The sequence below is a fragment of the Mesocricetus auratus genome, unplaced genomic scaffold (assembly GCF_017639785.1).
Source record: "Mesocricetus auratus isolate SY011 unplaced genomic scaffold, BCM_Maur_2.0 Super-Scaffold_100714, whole genome shotgun sequence".
Classification (NCBI taxonomy): Eukaryota; Metazoa; Chordata; class Mammalia; order Rodentia; family Cricetidae; genus Mesocricetus; species Mesocricetus auratus.
This window is the reverse complement of record NW_024429270.1, coordinates 5038960-5057088: the sequence shown is the minus strand read 5'-3', so window position 1 is coordinate 5057088 and position 18129 is coordinate 5038960. Positions and strand designations below refer to the sequence as shown.

General features: G+C 37.9%; 1 protein-coding gene across 5 annotated transcripts in view; it reads left to right on the top strand.

Moving 5' to 3' along the window:
• Cdh8 (cadherin 8) overlaps positions 1-18129 on the top strand; it is a 390092-nt gene that overhangs the window by 181954 nt on the left and 190009 nt on the right. For all 5 annotated transcript variants that reach the window (XM_040740772.1, XM_040740771.1, XM_040740770.1 and 2 more), the window contains exon 4: positions 9223-9342. In XM_040740772.1, the coding sequence (XP_040596706.1) occupies positions 9223-9342 (120 nt within the window). The remainder of the gene's footprint in view (positions 1-9222; positions 9343-18129) is intronic.

Below are 18129 nucleotides of genomic sequence, written 5' to 3'. Positions count from 1 at the left end.
AGATGGAACTAGGAATCAAGTACATCTTCCAAATGTTGTGGTAGTTTGTTATGAATGACAGGAATAGATTGACCTGACCAAGTATTTATGTAAAGAAAGAATCCTGATTTATTTTTTTTATTTTTCAATGGCTTTTTAAATTTCCACTAAACAAGTTCCAAAATGATTAATTTATCTAAGGAGAGTTCATCTCAATTTGCAACTCCTATGCAACTGGATCCAGGATTATCCTTCTCCTTCAATGTAAATCTAGCCGAATGTTATGATCAAGACCTCCTCATATCAAAGCCTGTTATCTAATAATTTGTTTATTCAGACTCCTAGGTTCTTCAATATTTGGTTCATACACAATGATCTACTATGCCATTTTGTTGCTATTGCTAAAATTTTTTTATCCTCTCACTATCTGGCCTTTCAAGAAAGTAAGAGTTTTCTTCTAATGATGGTTTCTAAGCTACTGAAATCGAGACTTGACACATGGCAGAATATCAATAAAACGATGGTGTAGGTCCTGAGTGGGAGATAAGGCCATTTACTTACAGCTGGTTATATTGTGCACAACAATGTGCATAGGATAAAATAATCTTGGTGTTAGCAAACATTACTTTTTAAAAAAATCCCTGATATCAAAATTTTCCAAATGACATCATATTAATATTTCTTTATTTGGGCCTTTTCATCACAGTTGGTCCACCGGCTCAGTGGCTTTTCACTTATCCAGGTCTGAAATTTAACAGGATGTTGGCTTTCACATCAGAAAGATGAGCTGACAGTGCACTGTCATCATTTCTACAAGTCCTGACTTTTCACCAGAGAAGTAGGCTTATTTTAAAAGAAGAAAAATAAACAGTCCCTAAGATGGACATCTTTTATTTTCATGCATAGTAGTCTTAGTTCACAGTTTATCAAACACAACGTGTCATGTCAGAGAGAATACACGGCTGTGGAAAAACAGATAAACTTTCCCTTAGGAATAACATTTATCTTCATTTTATGGAGATAAAAGCAAAGAAGGTGGTATTCTTCCTCTTAAGAATTTTTTATATTAATTACTTAATTGTGTGTGCTTGGTGTGTGTCAGATTGATGTGTGTGGTGCTGTGTGTATGTGCCATTATGCAAAGGGTATGTAACTGAACAACTTGAGATAGTTCCTTTTCCTTATTTATCATGTGGGGGCCAGTGATGAAATTCAGATCATCAGGCTTGATGGCAAGAGCCTTTACTTTGTGTGCCATATCTCATGTCCTATTCCTATATTTGATATTAGGAAACTGAGCCAACAGTATTAAAAAGAAATTCTTAGTATCAACTCATGGGCATAGCACATAGGTCAATCTGGTGTCTGTGTATGAGCTTGTTTGTGTGTGTGTGTTACTTTCATGTGTGCTTGTGTGTTTCACATGAACAGATGTATGCATATTTATAGAAAACAGAGGTCACGTTGGGTCTCTTTCCTTTCTATTCGCCATTGTATTTTTTGTGACACAATCTCTCATTAACTTTCTAACACACCTCTTTTAGTATATTAGAAGATCAGCAAGTGATCCTCTTGACTCTACCTTCCCAGCACTTGACGTATAGGTGTGTGACACTGTGTCCAGCATTTTACATAGATGCTGGGATTCTGAACTAATGTGCTCATGCTCACAAAACCATTGCTATGCTGATAGTGGTTCAGTCTTTCAATAAGGTAATGTCAGCAAAAACTATTGATATGCCTGTAGAGTATATATCATTATGCTCCTTATTTTATATTGTGCGATATTCTAAGAAATAAAAACAATAAACATCTGCAGTTTTCTACAATGAAGAGATATCAGCTGTATGCATTGCTACTGCAATCTTCAAACATACATGTAACAGAAACCCCAAATCTGCTAAATATTCTTGTACCATCACCTCCTGCTCAATTCCTCATATCCTATATATGCTATGAAAAAAATCTGCCTCATGTGTGGGAACAAATGAATGAATTCATATAATAAAATAGAAATTATTAAACCTCCATCTATTACATCTTAATGGTACATCTAATGCTATGGGTAGCATTAATTTGCAAGGTCAGGATGAATATACCTGATATTCTAAAGCATATACAATGCTGGTTTAGTTCTCTAGTATTTATGGAATTTCATTTCATAGGAAACAGATTAGGAGAAAACTCTATTGCTAGAAATAGGTAACATGTGAAATAAAAACACAATCTTTTCTGTAATGCTGGGGAAGTCATGTGAATTCAGAAAGAGTTTATTTATGCACGTGTTACTGTAAACTGTACAGCTTATTAGTTTCCACAACCAGGCCTTCACTTGCTCTCATTGTCTACTTGCAAATGCAGTGACTAGGCCACCAAGTTAGGGAGCATTTGTCTGCAAGGTTTGGAAAAGGTACTTTCCCCTGTGCATAGTGACGTGGGTGAGATTTTACAGTAACACATTTCCACATGATGTTTTCAAGTTATCTCACCCACTGAACATTACACATACATTCCTGAATGATGCATGGGTGAGTAAGATGTGTCTGTGTACTCAACTCCATTTTCTAAAGCATTTTAATCACATCTGAAAGTTTCTGGCTCATTTTAAAAGCATGATATTAAAAGCCTTGCCTATTTCATTGTTACACTACTGCATATAGCTATCTCTATGTGCTCCAGAATGAAATATGGAAGCTGGATTTATTCCCTTAGTTGATGTCTCAAATCAAGGAGCCAGAAAAAAATGGCAGAATGCATTTGGTACTGTCTGTCCATTTTACCCCTGTTAATCTGCTCCTGTTCCAACACTAAAGTCATTTGGGAGCATGAGAGATTTGACACAAATTTCTGCTGTAGGTTAAGATGTGGTACAAAAGGATAACACTCAGAGAGTAATTACAAAAAAAAATAATGTGTGTGTGTGTGTGTGTGTGTGTGTGTGTGTGTGTGTGTGTAAAGCAAGGAGTCAGTCAGGTTTGACTGACAGCAAGATTTGTTCATCAGGTAAAGAAAGACTGCTGTATGCTATTATCAGTCTAACATAGCTTCTCCAATAATCCTCCAGGATCTTGGGAAAAAACTTCTCAGGCCTGAAGTTGACTGGTCATGTGGTTTACTTCTCTATTTATTACCTTCAGAACATAGCTGTGGAAGAGACCTGCATATACAGAGTTAAACCAGGAAAGCACTATTTTTTCCAGGTCCATGCTTAACCCTCTTTAGCCCACAAAGACCCCCTAAGGCAGCTGTGGAGATTGGGATATTTGGCACATGTCTTCTATAATTAAGTAGCATAAGTAAAGAATACTGGTAGGATTTAGGGCATGTTTCCCACTGGGAACATTTGCTTGATTCCTGTATGGAGAAATAAATGTTGAAGACTACAGTTTCAATTAAAGAAATGGGTAGTGAAATGAGTTGGCAGTTTGCATTGCTAAGTTTTTACCTGAACTATGCAAGGGTTGTGTTATGTTGTAAATGGGAATATAGAAGTAAACAAACAAATGGGCAACACAAAACCCACATAAATGTTTTCCAGTCAAGTATATGAGTGCCTTAATGCATTGTTTCACACAACTACTAGGCAATGGTGTGGATATGACATGTTGAAAACATCCAGGACATCATGATTTTGTTTCTAGTAAGTGTTAATTTAAATGCCAACAAGTTATGAAGGCCATGTGAAATTATGACTCTGTTGCCCCACAACAAACAAGCCAAGTTGTCATGGCAACACACAACACCCATGCCCATGTATCTATTGTGTTGCATAGTACTTGGAGAAATTAATAAGGAGGATGAGAAGAGTTGAACCAAGAGTTTACTTTTATTAAACTAATGAGGTGAATCCCATCATTGTTATGACCCATTAGGGTTGTGTTCTTTGTTATGTCTATGGATGTTTAAATAAGGCATTTTCATATGATAATGCCTGAGCACTCTGGCTGTGGTTTGATCTTATTGAAGTTGGAACAGGGAGCTAGAAATTAAAATGAAAAGTTTGAAGACGATAGAAGCAGGCCAGCAGTGCTCGCCTCTTTGGATTTCAGCTGTTGCAAAGGTTCTGCTTCCTTATTTTCCACTGGCTATTTCAATGGTTTTTCTATAAGAATGTATTGCAAATGACTCCTTGCAAATGGGGTTTGTGTTCCTCTCATCATAATAGTTTTAGCTTTTCCAGTGTGCGCATTTTCACGCTGCACCAAACCTTTGTTTTCCTGCTCAGCATGTCAGCACCAGCATTTTTCTTTCTGAATAATGTGCAGAATTGGTGTGCTGACTTGCTCATATAAAAAAGTATAGCCAAGCTAGCAGAGCTACGCTACCTAAAGCCCAACATCTTATTTTCCCAAAGGCTTTTCATCTTAGTTTGTCAGCAAACCCAAACCTCTAACCTGACAGACTAACATCTTTGATGGCTAATTTTGCTTGTAGTGTTTGCTGTCATGATTGGAAGAAAATATGTGAGTTCTGCAGCTAATTGGAAGAAAGTTTCAGGTGGGGCAAGATGTGGGAAAAACTGCAGGCTCTCTCATAATTAAAATCCGTGCACCATATCGGCACATTTCCTTCAGCTAAGAATCTAAATGCAGAAAATGGGTTTGTTAAAATCAGAAATCACCTTGGAATGATCTGCTCATACTTGACTTGGTGTTATAAGGCTGGATTGCAATGATGTGGGATCATTTCTGTTGACAACAGCTGGAGACACAACAGCTATATTATTATAATTAGGATCAGCATCCAGTTGGATTATAATAGGGGCTTTCTTGGAGAAATGGCACAGTGTCAAATTTATAGTCACTAGCTAAATGAGTCTCTTGTATCCTTGACAAAGGGACAAAAACAGTTCCAAATGAAAACACAAACAGAGAATCCTGGTTGTTATATTTCCTGGGTATTACTCAGGGTCCTATTTATCACACACCAAACACTTGCTGCTTTGAAGAAACATTATCCTGCAAGGTTTACACTTTTCAATTTCCCTCCGTGCTCTGCATTCTGCATGCATTTCCATGGAGAAACCCAGACTGCAGCTTGACTTGGAATCTTTTCTGCTGTAAGATTAACTCCGAAGTGTCTATTTTCCTTCTACTGGATAATCATTTGACACATGCATCCACACAACCTCCCCACACATCTACTGCAGTGTACAGGTACATCAGCAGTCCTGAATCCCTAAGGAGAAATGTTGCTTACATGAATTATTTCTCCGAATTATTTGAACACATCTACATTTTAACAGTGACTACCAAAGACAAGGATGCCAAAGGCCTGAAAATTTCAGGTATTTGGCTAAATGCACAGAATTTGAAAAACAAAATAAGACGTAAAAATGAAATTTGTGGTCTGGCTCAAGACAGTTTGACTCCAAAATAAAATGTATTCTTTCAGCCAGAGTTGTGTATAACACTTTGAGGGCTGCCAAAGTTTTGGCCTATGAAAAAGCTGAACTGTGGATCTGCTAAGTCTCTCTCTCATGCACCAGTGTTGGGATGGGAAGCCTCTCACAATGACGTGAGATCACATGACAATAGTCATGGAAGCAGAAGTCATGATACTAGTTTGGAAATAGCAAACTGCCAAGGGCATATTCTCACCTTTCTTTCCATGAGAAATTGTCTGTATGTCTCATTTCCCCAGATGAATAATTTTAAAAGCAGCTAAGTTTTACAAACAAATCTGAACATGAGTTTTCCTTCTCAAAATAATCACAATATAAATTAAGGTGCCAACACAAATGGAATGTAGTTCAGTTGGTCCCAACATACATTTTGAGTCATGGCTTCACCATCAGAACTGCCTGAGAAGATTTAAAGAAATATTCTACCACTGTCTGTATCATGTCATTCTGAACTGGACTTTAGGGTCTGTATTTTGAAGCTGGTAGATTAGAGGCATAGATATTACTTCTAGATTTAGCATGTTATAATTTCTGGGTTATCTACAAACATTACTTTGCTTAACCCTCCAATATGTCTGTCTGTCTGTCTGTCTGTCTGTCTGTCTGTCTATACTCTGAGACCGAGCCAGGTTAATGACTTGCCTGAAGATATGGGAATATGTTTCAGAACATGTTAGACCATTCTGTGTGCAAAACCTTCCACAGTACTCTGTTTCAACCTATGCCACAGATCTATGCAAAGATGAAATTCTTCAGATAATATTTAGATATTTATTTCTCTACCAATATATCTGTTAATTTAAGAGTCAATGCAGGAAACAGAAGATAATTTTGATAATAGAAACATATGTTATTTTTCACTGTTTACCCATACTTAATTAGTGACTGAACTTACTATCACAGTATCATAGTAAGCATTGAACTTGCGTATTTTTTAATGTCAGTTTTTTACTTCACAATGGGAAGCATTATCTTTTTCTAAAAAATCAAAGTAGACTCACTGAGCAACAAAGTACGTTCTCCTGTGTCTTTCTTCAGACTTTCTTACTAGTCTTCATTCTGATTTCTGTCATTCCTTTAAATGGATCTTAGAGGATTTCTTTTCTCTATCTATTGTTTTCTCCCTTTTTGAATTAGTTTTGCAGACTACATAATAGTGTATATCTTCCTTAAAATTTTTCATGCACTCTCACAAAATAAAGTGGGATTTTACAACAATATAAGTTAATTCTCTTATACTTGGAGATGAGGTTTTCTGTGGTTAGGAACTTCATGTTGTCTCTTCTGGCAGTAAAAATACAATGTCCTCTCTTGGATGAAGACAAAAGAGCCAACATGGCAGAGTCCTTCAGTTAGCCATTTTATACAGGGACTAAGTCGAACTCACCAGGAAGGAGCCTGATGGTCTGACCACTATACAAATACTTGGTCTCTTAATATCATTTACACTACTAATCCCTCAATTTAGAATGGAACACTTTCAAACTGCCATTAGTCTTCACTCACATAATTGTAAGATTATAATCTTAATGCACAGATAAAAATAAGGAAATCAATAAGGAGTGTCCGTTTTACATAATCACATACCAGTGGTCTTAATTGGACTACTGCTGTAACCTCATAATTGATCTGTTCTCCTAATCAGCTCTTTGCCACCAAGTAAATCTGGCAGCACTGAGAACAGAATTGGCCACACCAGGAATGACCTGAATCTGAAATATCCTCCCTCTTTCCTATGTGGAATGTATACATTCTGTCACTCAAATTTCCCCTAAATTTGATCCTAACTTGCATCTCTAGCTCTACATTTGCTAGCAGACATTTCCTGTCATCTCTTCTAAAATTGTTTTGGGACTTCTAGCTCCCTATCTTCCCTTTTCTTGGAAGTCCTTCCCTTCAATTGTTCTCAAATTCATATAATTTTCAAGTAATTGATATTATTGGTCTTCTATGTGTTCATCTTCATCAGCAAGATTAATATGTCACCTGGGAAAATGAATCTTTACACACACACACACACTACATCATTACTACAAATGCATGATGGAGTATGTTATATATGTGGAATTCAAAGCATATTGTTGCTCCGAATTCTTTAAAACTTACAAAAAATCATTCTGAGTATAAACTTCAATTTCATACAGATATCAACTGCACAACAAATACTGCATTTTTTCCTGAGCAGTGACTGCAATTGAAAGCATATCAAAAACACTTTGATTGACATGATCTTGCAAGAACTCAATCCTATTTCAATCACCACCAAGATACACTACTCAGATGCACCCTTTATCTCCTTCAGGATTAGAATCCCCTTTCCCTCTATGCTGAACACATTAGCAACTGACAGTCCAAGGCTGATAATCTGTGACACCACTTTGTAGTTGCCCTTGGCTAAGCTCACCTGCCTGCCTGGAGGCCAAAGTTCCATTCTCATGGGCCATCTCATCTCCTACTTCTTCAATCTTACAATATGAATGTCTGGCCCCATTTCTCAATGAGTGATTCAGTTCTCAATATCTTGCTTCATAGCATTATATACTTTACTACAGCCATTGTTGTGGTTTCATGGTAGCATATATACTTCTGCTTTGTCATATTTCTTTTATTTGCCTCCAGAGGTTGACAAAGGACACCATCCAGTAAAAGTTCTGAAAGTAATCTTTTATTAACATTATTACCATGAATGATCTGTGACACTATCATTTTTCAGTAGATCATGAGGTAACATATTATTTCATTTAGCCACCTAATTAATAAGCATATATTAAATAATTACTATGTGAATGACTTTTAATTGAGGAGAACAACATTGGCCTGCCCATATCTACTATGATTCTAGTCATACCAGACTCCCCTTGTTCTCCACTGTTTCAGAAGACATAAGGCTATCCCACCATCATCTTTGTCTTTAATTATGTATGAATAATTTCTTGGGATATTTTCTATGCATTTGTCTGTGAGAAACTTGACATTTCTTTAATATTTAGTTTCAGTGTAATCTGTCTTGGAAACATGTTCTGGCCATTCTGTTTGTGCTAGACCAAAAGAGGGCACATGCTTGTATTCACCTGAGTAGCTGACTCAATTTTTATGTTTCCTTCTCTTTCTTCCAGCTACACAACTTTAAGCCTCTTTAGTACAGGTATTTTGTATTGCCATATATACTGCCATTCAGACAACCACTATGCGTGCAGTTGTTATAAAACACAGAAGATTACTGTGCAAAGAGGTTTTCATTCTGTTATCCATGGGTCTAATTACCTGAGCCTGCTGATTAATTGGTGGTTCCTATCTCATTTTATATTCTAAGAAATTAAATGTGATGGAATAAAATATTCCTTTGATATTTATGTGCTTCTTTTTACAGTAGTCAATGTTTCAAGGTATGTTCAGTTGTTCTTTGGCTAAACTCAAGTGCTACATGATGTATTATATTATTAAACTTTTGTTTCATATTTCTTTGATATGATTTTTTTGCATATTTCTGAAACCCACACAACTCTCTAACAGATACCCTTTAAATGTAAACTACTGGACATCTTAAATAATAGAGACTTAAAGTGCCATTTTAATCTGTTATTCCAACCTCGAAATAATGTTTCCTACAAAAGACTTGCCAGTTTTTGAACTTCTGACTGAGGTGCTTACCTTTATCTTTTAAAGGATGTATATCGATATATCTCTATAAATCAATCCATCTCTCTATATCTATCATCTACCTAACTATCCACCTATATTTATCAACTGTAGGTTTAATATATGATATGCTTGACAAAATTTAGCACTTGACAAAAATAATGTGTAAATTCTTATCACTTTCACTTTGCTTTAATTAGGTACATCTGTCACTAATGTAACAGCCACGGACGCTGATGACCCAGTTTACGGAAACAGTGCAAAGTTGGTTTACAGTATCTTGGAAGGACAGCCGTATTTTTCCATTGAGCCTGAAACAGGTTTGTGGCTTACATTTTAAATTCTATTTAACATGTTTTGCTTCAGGGAAACACTTATTAGGATCTGGTTTATGAAATGTTCTGGCTAAATATTTCACTGACTTTACCAATAATATTTGACTTCATACTGTGAGGGACATGGTTAGCTCTGCAATCATTGATACTGATTAAAATGAATTATAAAACTTGGGTTGGCTATCATCATTTTAGCAGATGGTCTAATGCAATTTCCCATATGAGAGCAAAGGAAAGAAAGGTGATTAAATCAAGAGAGTTCAATATTATATTTAAGTATTGATTCAACAGCTTATTGGCTTTATGTTAAGTGACAAGGCACTTTCTAGGTTTTAATTTGTTCATCTATAATGCAGTATTATTAATTGTACAATGACCATTCATCATATTATTATGTCTGTATCATTACATCAACTAGAGTAGTCCATTGTTGATATCTCAGTATTTGAGCTCTCATAAAGATATTTGTTTGACCCAAGTCATACACCGCTAATATTACCAGTTACGATAATAGGCAAATATAAAATGAGTTTCTGGGAGGGGGACACAGAAAGAAACAAGTTTGGTAGTAGGAGTGTACACCTTTAATCTCAGGATTCAGGAGGCAGAGCCAGGAGGATCTCTGAATTCAAGGCCAGACTGGTCTACAGAGCGAGTTCCAGAACAGCCAGGGCTACATAATGAAACCCTGTCTTGAAAAATCAAGACAAGTAAACCCAACAACAACAAAAGGAAAAACAAAAAGAGGAAGAAACACTACACACACACACACACACACACACACACACACACACACACACACACTGATTTCTCTTTAAAGGGATGAAATAGGTAAGATTTTCACAATAGCAATACATTTTGTAACTGAAGACATTTATTCCTAACTACTTTAACATGGCCTAAGATTAGATTTGTTCTGATGATCCATATTAAATCATGGTGTTTTTATTATAGCATACATAACATTATTATATTTTATTTATTTCCGTGTTGTTATTAAGAGCATTAGCTAATAAAAACATTTTCTACTGCAATTATCTGTCTTCTCTATTCTGTGGTTCCTGTCTTCCCTTTACAAATCAGACAGTTGACCTACCTGTATATTTTGTCTTTGGTTCATAAATTTTCACCACTCTTGAGAGAAATTCCATGACTTGTCATTAGGTCAGTCATTAATCAAATTAAACACTGAATTTTTCTTTGTGTTTTTCAAAATAAATTCAAAGAACAAATCATGCCTTTAAAAGTAAGAAGTACATTTATACATAAATAGGTCACAGCTACAGCAGTAAATATAAATTTGGAAACAGGAAGGCACTTGTGAAATACATTAAATTAAGTCTATGGTTAGATGTTTTCCCCAGTGCAGAAGGAAGTCTGTTGTAAAGATTATCTCTTTTAAAGTCTTAGGCACCCTGGATACAGCAGAGCAAGTCATCATTTAAAGAGAAGGAAATCTAGATATTCCCTACAATTCCCTCTCAAAGGTCCAGGGGTAGAATTGGGAGAAGCTAGGAATCACACCTACGTCTCTGATTTCATAGTTAATTTGCGAATATTATGTTACTTTGAATTCTTCCCTCCATCCCTCAATATTTCTGTCTTTTCCTCCTTCCCTCATAAACTCCCTCCTTCCTAACTTTACTTCCTTTCTATTTTTATTCTTCCTTTTGTTTCCTTGTCTCATATAGCGCAGGCTCACTGTCAAGACACTAAGTTTAGATACAGGCCTTGAACTTCTACTCTTCTTGCGCTTACTTGCCAAGTACTAGAATTACAGGCATGAGCCACAACTATAGCCACATACCTTGAACTTCCCTTTTGATAGGGTACAGCTTTATCAGAAGGGCTTCCATAAGGGAGAAATTTGTTCGCTTGGACATTTTTATTCGCCAGTTCTATCATAATAAAGATATTATGACAAGAATTTCCATTGAGTATTCGCTGTGTGCAGCCACTGAATTAAACATAGGGAGAAAAAAATTTACAAAGGCTAGTCTCAGCTTGTAACTGTCTCACAATCTATTTCAGAGGACAGGGTTTTTTTCAATGTAAATATAGTAAGCATGGTGATGTCTTTTAAATAATTTATATCTGAAGAACAAACGGTTATGTGGTGTAGATAACTGACACTCCCCACTATTGTAGAAGTTTCATGAGTGCAGATTGCCATTTGCCTAATTAAATGATCTCATCTATATTCATGTTTTAGCCAGTGTAATAGGGATCCATATCAACCCATCCATTTAAACTTTACTGTTTGTAGTTTGACTGATATAAAATTGTCTAATACATATTTTCTTAAGTTAATTCTGTGCTACTTTGGATAATGTTCCAAGTATCAGAGAAATGATACTTGAGAAACTCACATAATAGTTGCTTAATAAATATTGGGTAGATGAGGGTGACAGTTTAGCAAAAGAAGTAACAATGAAATTAAAAATAGCCTCAAAATTCAATAATCAATATGTAATAAATTCAAGTTATATTCTTAAAACAGCAGAGCATCCACATGGAAGGATGCTCTCTCAGCCTGGACACATGAGGAGGGCCTAGGTCCTGTCCCAGATGATATGATATGATATGATAGACTTTGGGCCTCATGTTTTCTTGGAGAAGTGGCTTCTGAATGAAATTTGCACATTATTCTATAAATTCTTGCATTATTACACATGAGTATGTTCAAATAAAAGAAAAAATGCTTGTTATTCCCAGGAAGTCTAATTTTTATTGTTTCTGTGAAACCTCTCCTCTCTCTTTGTTTTTGTTTCGTTTATTTATTTATTTTGGTTTTTCAAGACAGGGTTTCTCTGTATTGCTTTGGAGCCTGTCCTGGAACTTGCTCTGTAGACCAGGCTGGCTTCGAGATCCGCCTGATACTTGGAATATTATCCAAAGTAGCACAGAATTCACTTACAGAGATCAGTCTGCCTCTGCCTCACAAGTTCTGGGATTAAAGGTGTGTGCCACCAATGCACTGCTCTCCTCCCTCTTTTAAAAAAGAAACTGATAAAAGAGATTGGGAGAGGATATTTAGAATCATATAGAAATGGAAAAATAAACATCAGAGAAAATTTTGTTTTAATTTTATCAACCTATAGAAATTGTGCCAGTGTTCATAGTGCACCAGAACCAATAGAATGAATATGTGCATTCAAGTGAGATTTATTAGATTGGCGTAAAGGAGACAGTTCAGGCACCAACCAATCCCTGCTGGGAAACATGAGGACCAGTAGCCTGCTCAGTCCACATTGCCATGTGCTCAGCAGTTCCATGTGTCTTTGAGGACACAGAGGATTCCAGAAGAGCTATTGGTCTCATGTCTATATCCAATGAAGATAGGTCCGGATGCAATGAAGAATGACTGCATCTGTGGTGGCAGTTACATGGTGACAACAGGATTGATGAGTTTATCTACAAACATGAAGGCAAGCAAGGGGAAAATCCAAAGTTTTTCTTTTTCTGACTTCTATTTATTTGGGCTGCCACTGAATAGTGCTGCCCACATTCAGTGTATCTCTTCCAATGTCAATTAAACGCCTGAAGAAAAGTTTGTCACTGGTATGCCTGTCTGTGAGTTGATGCCGGAGCCAGTCAAGTTGGAAACCAAGATGAACCATCACATAATTAAATACCTTTGGTGATGAGCAAAAGATGAGGATCACTTAGATACTTTGAGAAACAGACTAAAACAACCAAACCAAACAAAACAAAAAACATGGAGTTCAGAATGAAAGAGTCTTAATGGGGTTCATGAGTGAAAGATAAATGAGTCAGAAAACCAGGTTGGCAAGGAAGTCCTTCCCGTCAGATTCTCATCAGTTAGAAGGGAAACAGGAACAATCACAGCAGTCCTGATTGCATTTTGGATTAATACCTGGGGATCCATGGAGCAGCTGAGGCATCTCACATTGCACATAAATGCCCAGGCTCTAGCATATATTCTGTGCTCATGCATGGACTTTGAAGTGTCTAGAAAGTTCTTCCTTGAACTGAAAAGTCCTAAATTATGAAACCTATGACTGCAATTCTAAGAGTAATAACATGCAAGGTCAGCAAGTGTTGTCCAGTTGCTAGGCATGTGCATTGTAAAATGTGTCCCATGTACCAAAAACATCAAGAATGTCCTCTAACTTTGACCAGGATTTAAAATCCTGAGAACAGAAGAAATTTTCAGGAGTGAGTGGAGACTTCTTATATAAGCACAACATACCTCTAAAGGCATTTATCATTGTTAGCTTTAGTTGTCAACTTGACACATCTAGGAAGAGGAATACTCAGTTGAAGAATTGCCTCTATCAGATGGCCTGTAATCATGTCTTTGGGGGTGTTTTCTTGACTGTTGATTGACATAGGAGGTTCAAGCCCACTGTGAGCAGTAGCATCCCTAGGCATGTAGCCACAGGTTTTATAAGAAAAGTAATTGAAGATGAGCCTGGATACAAAAAACATTTTCTGCTTTTAGTTCTGACCACAGGTTTATGTCATGAATTCCTTCCCTGAATTGCTTTCCTGGTGGATTGTGATCTGGGAATTGTAAAATGAAATAGACCCTTTCATACCCAAGTTTATATTACTATTTTGTCACAACAGAAAACAAAACTGGAAGAGCATTCTTAATGAAATTTCTCTTATGTTTTTCATCTGTCTACGGTTTCAGAAGATGACTCAGCACAAACCAGTCACAAAATGTTATCAGTTATACACGATCAGACTCTGTCCTTTTTCACAAGGATCTGGCCATGCTAGCAAGGTTCAGACCTGTAGGTAAAGTGAGCAATACCTTGACAGAGAACATTCAACAGGCTGTGCAATGGAGCTATGTTCAGGGTCTTTATGAAGTAGGTCATCCTTTGACCACTGTCAGCAAATTCTTGGTGTGAGAATATTTTCAATAGTTTAGAAAATTCCAAAGCATAAGTGAGAGAAAACAACCTTTATCTTGTTTTGTCCTCATGAGAATGTGAAGGACAGAACTTCTGAATTTGAAACAGATAAATTCTGCTTTGCAGCATTTATTGCATTCACACAATATAGAATTATGTTCTGTTGCTATAACAATTTATCTACCTCAGGAGGGCTCATTTTTTTTCAGGTATCAAGACCACGGACCATGCAGAAATTTCTATGCTTAATTTCTTATTTGAGCTTAGCTGAATCAGCAATTATTGTGTCTGTTCTCTTATTTTTTTAACAATTTCTCATAATAGAAAGTCCAAGATGGAGACAAATGAAGCTTCTCTCTTTTCTGGGTTTTCATATGTACAGGCTTAGAAAATTTCATCTAAGCATAATTAAAGAATTATTTTAAAAAGAGACAGAGATAGATAGATAGACAAATAGACAGACAGGTAGGTAAATAATGAGTTACCACAGAAAAAGAAACTAGATAACAAAATATAGAGAAGTCAGAGGATATAGAATAGGATTTACAGCTTTCAAGTCTAATTTTTTCTTTATTCTTTCACAAAACAACCACTTTTAATGTCAATAATATTTTGTTTGATACTTATATTTAACTATTTTTTATTTTAATTTAATTTTTTATTATCTTAATTTTAAATAGCTTGTTTTACATGTCAATCCCAGTTCCCTCTCCCTCCTCTCCTCCCACACCCCCCACCATGCCCCCCAGCCTCCCACCCTATCGCCATTTTCTTCCACATAGGGGATATCTAGAATCTGTCATTTCACTCAGGGCAGGGTTCAGGCTCTCCCCTGAGAGTCCAGGCTGAGAGTGCATCCCTCTTTATGTTATGGACACACGATGTCTGTTTGAATGCCAGGGATAAACACTGATCCACTGCCCAGGGCCCCATAGGTTGCCCAGGACTCCTCACTGACTCTCACATTCAGGGGGTCTAGATCAGTCCCATGCTGGTCTCCCCGCTGTCAGTCTGGGGTCCAAGAGCTCTCCCCTGTTCAGATCAGCTGTCTCTGCTGGTTTTGCCAGCCCATTCTTTGTTAATTTGCTCATCTCTCCTCTCTCTCTGTCACTGGGCTCCATGGGTTCAGTTCAGTGTTTAACTGTGGGTGTTTGCCTCTGCTTCCATCAGCCTCTGGATGAAGGTTCTAGGATGGCTATAGACATCAAGTACATTATCAGGAATAGGCATTTGAGGAGTTCTCTACACTATTGCTTAGCTTGCCAGTTGGTGTCATCCCTTTAGATCACTAGAGATCACACTGGTGCCTGATCTGTCTTCTAATCTATGATTCCCTCTTCCCCCTATTCTACCCCCCACTCAACCTTCCTGTTCCCCCATGACCTACTCTCTCTTCCTCTTCTCCCCCTCTCTTCTTCCCAGCTCCCACTCACTCCCACCCCTCGCCGTGTTCCCCATCTGTTCAAAGGATATTGCCTCATTTCTCTTCTCTTGGGTACCATGCATATCTTTTAGGTTCTTTCCTGTTTCCCAGACTCTCTGTCAGTGGAAGTGCAGACTGGCACTATCCTGGTCCATGTCTAAAATCCATATATGAGTGAGTACATACCATGTTTGTCTTTTTGTGACTGGGTTACCTCACTCAGGATGGTTTCTTCTAGTGCCATCCATTTACCTGTGAATTTCAAGATTTCCTTGTTTTTTTTTTCTGCTGAGTAATACTCCATTGTGTAAATGTACCACATTTTCTCTATCCACTCTTCAGTTGAGGGGCATCTAAGTTGCTTTGGTTCTGGATATTACATATAATGCTGCAATGAGCATAGTGGAGCAGATTCCTTTGTTGTATGAATTTGCCTCTTTTGGATATATGCATAAGAGTGGAATTGCTGGGTCTTGTGGTAAATTAATTCCCATTTTACTGGGGAATCTCCATACTGATTTCCAAAGAGGCTGTATGAGTCGGCACTCCCACCAGCAGTGGAGGAATGTCCCTCTCTCTCCACCTCCTCTCCAGCATAAATTGTCTTCGGTGTTTTTGATTTTAGCCATTCTGACAGGAGTAAGATGGTATCTCAGAGTTGTTTTGATTTGCATTTCCCTGATGGATAGGGATATTGAACAATTTCTCAAGTGCCTCTCAGCCATTTTAGCCTCCTCTATTGAGAATTCTCTATATAGTTCTGTACCTCACCTTTTTTTTATCTTTTTTTATTTTAATTTTAAATAGCTTGTTTTACATGTCAATCCCAGTTCCCTCTCCCTCCCTTCCTCCCGCACTCCCCTTCCCCCCCACCCTCCCACCCTATTGCCAAATCCTTCCACATAGGGGATATCTAGAGTCTGTCATTTCACTCTGGGTAGGGTCCAGGCACTCCCCTAAGATTCCAGGCTGAGAGAGCATCCCTCTTTGTGCTATAGGCACACGATGACTGTTTGTATTCCTGGGATAGACACTGATCCACAGCTCAGGGCCCCATAGGTTGCCCAGGCCTTCTCGCTGACACTCACATTTGGGGGGTCCAGATCAGTCCCATGCTGGCCTCCCCACTGTCGTTCTGGGGTCCAAGAGCTCTCCCCTGTTCAGATCAGCTGTCTCTGCTGGTTTTGCCAGCCATTTCTTTGTCAATTTGCTCATCACTCCTCTCTCTCTGTCACTGGGTTCCTTGGGTTCAGTTCAGTGATTAATTGTGTGTTTGCCTCTGCTTCCATCAGTCACAGGATGAAGGCTCCCAGATGGTTATAGACATCAAGTTCATTATCAGGAATGGGCATTCGAGGTGGTCTCTCCACCATTGCATAGCTTGCCAATTGGTGTTATCCCTTTAGATCACTCAAGGTCACTCTGGTGCCTGATCTGTCTTCTATCCTATGATTCCCTCTTCCCTCTATTCTACCCCACTCAGCTTCCTGTTTCCCCATGACCAACTCTCTTCCTCTTCACCCCCTCTCTTCTTCCCAGCTCCCACTCTCCCCCACCCCTTGCCGTGTTCCCCATCCATTCAGAGGATCTTGTCCCAATCCTCTTCTCTTGGGTACTATGCATATATGCATATCTTTTAGGTTCTTTCCTGTTTCCCAGACTCTCTATCAGTGGAAGTGCAGACTGGCACTATCCTGATCCATGTCTAAAATCCATATATGAGTGAGTACATACCATGTTTGTCTTTTTGTGACTGGGTTACCTCACTCAGGATGGTTTCTTCCAGTGCTATCCATTTCCCTGCGAATTTCAAGATTCCATTGTTTTTTTCTGCTGAGTAATACTCCTTTGTGTAAATGTACCATATTTTCTCTATCCACTCCAGTTGAGGGGCATCTAGGTTGCTTCCAGGTTCTGGCTATTACAAATAATGCTGCTATGAACATAGTGGAGCAGATGCCCTTGTTGTATGATTTTGCCTCATTTGGATATATGCCTAAGAGTAGAATTGCTGGGTCTAGTGGTAGATTAATTCCCATTTTCCTGAGGAATCTCCATACTGATTTCCAAAGAGGCTGTATGAGTTGGCACTCCCACCAGCAGTGGAGGAGTGTTCCCCTCTCTCCACATCCTCTCCAGCATAAATTGTCTTCGGTGTTTTTGATTTTAGCCATTCTGACAGGAGTAAGATGGTATCTCAGAGTTGTTTTGATTTGCATTTCCCTGATGGCTAAGGATGTTGAGCACTTTCTTAAGTGTCTCTTGGCCATTTTAGCTTCCTCTATTGAGAATTCTCTATTTAGTTCTGTACCCCACCTTTTAATTGGATCCTTTGGGTTTTGGAGACTTGTTTCTTGAGTTCTTTGTAAATTGTGGAGATTAGCCCTCTGTCAGATGTAGGGTTAGTGAATATCTTTTCCCATTCTGTGGCCTGCCTTTTTGTCTTTTTGACTGTGTCCTTTG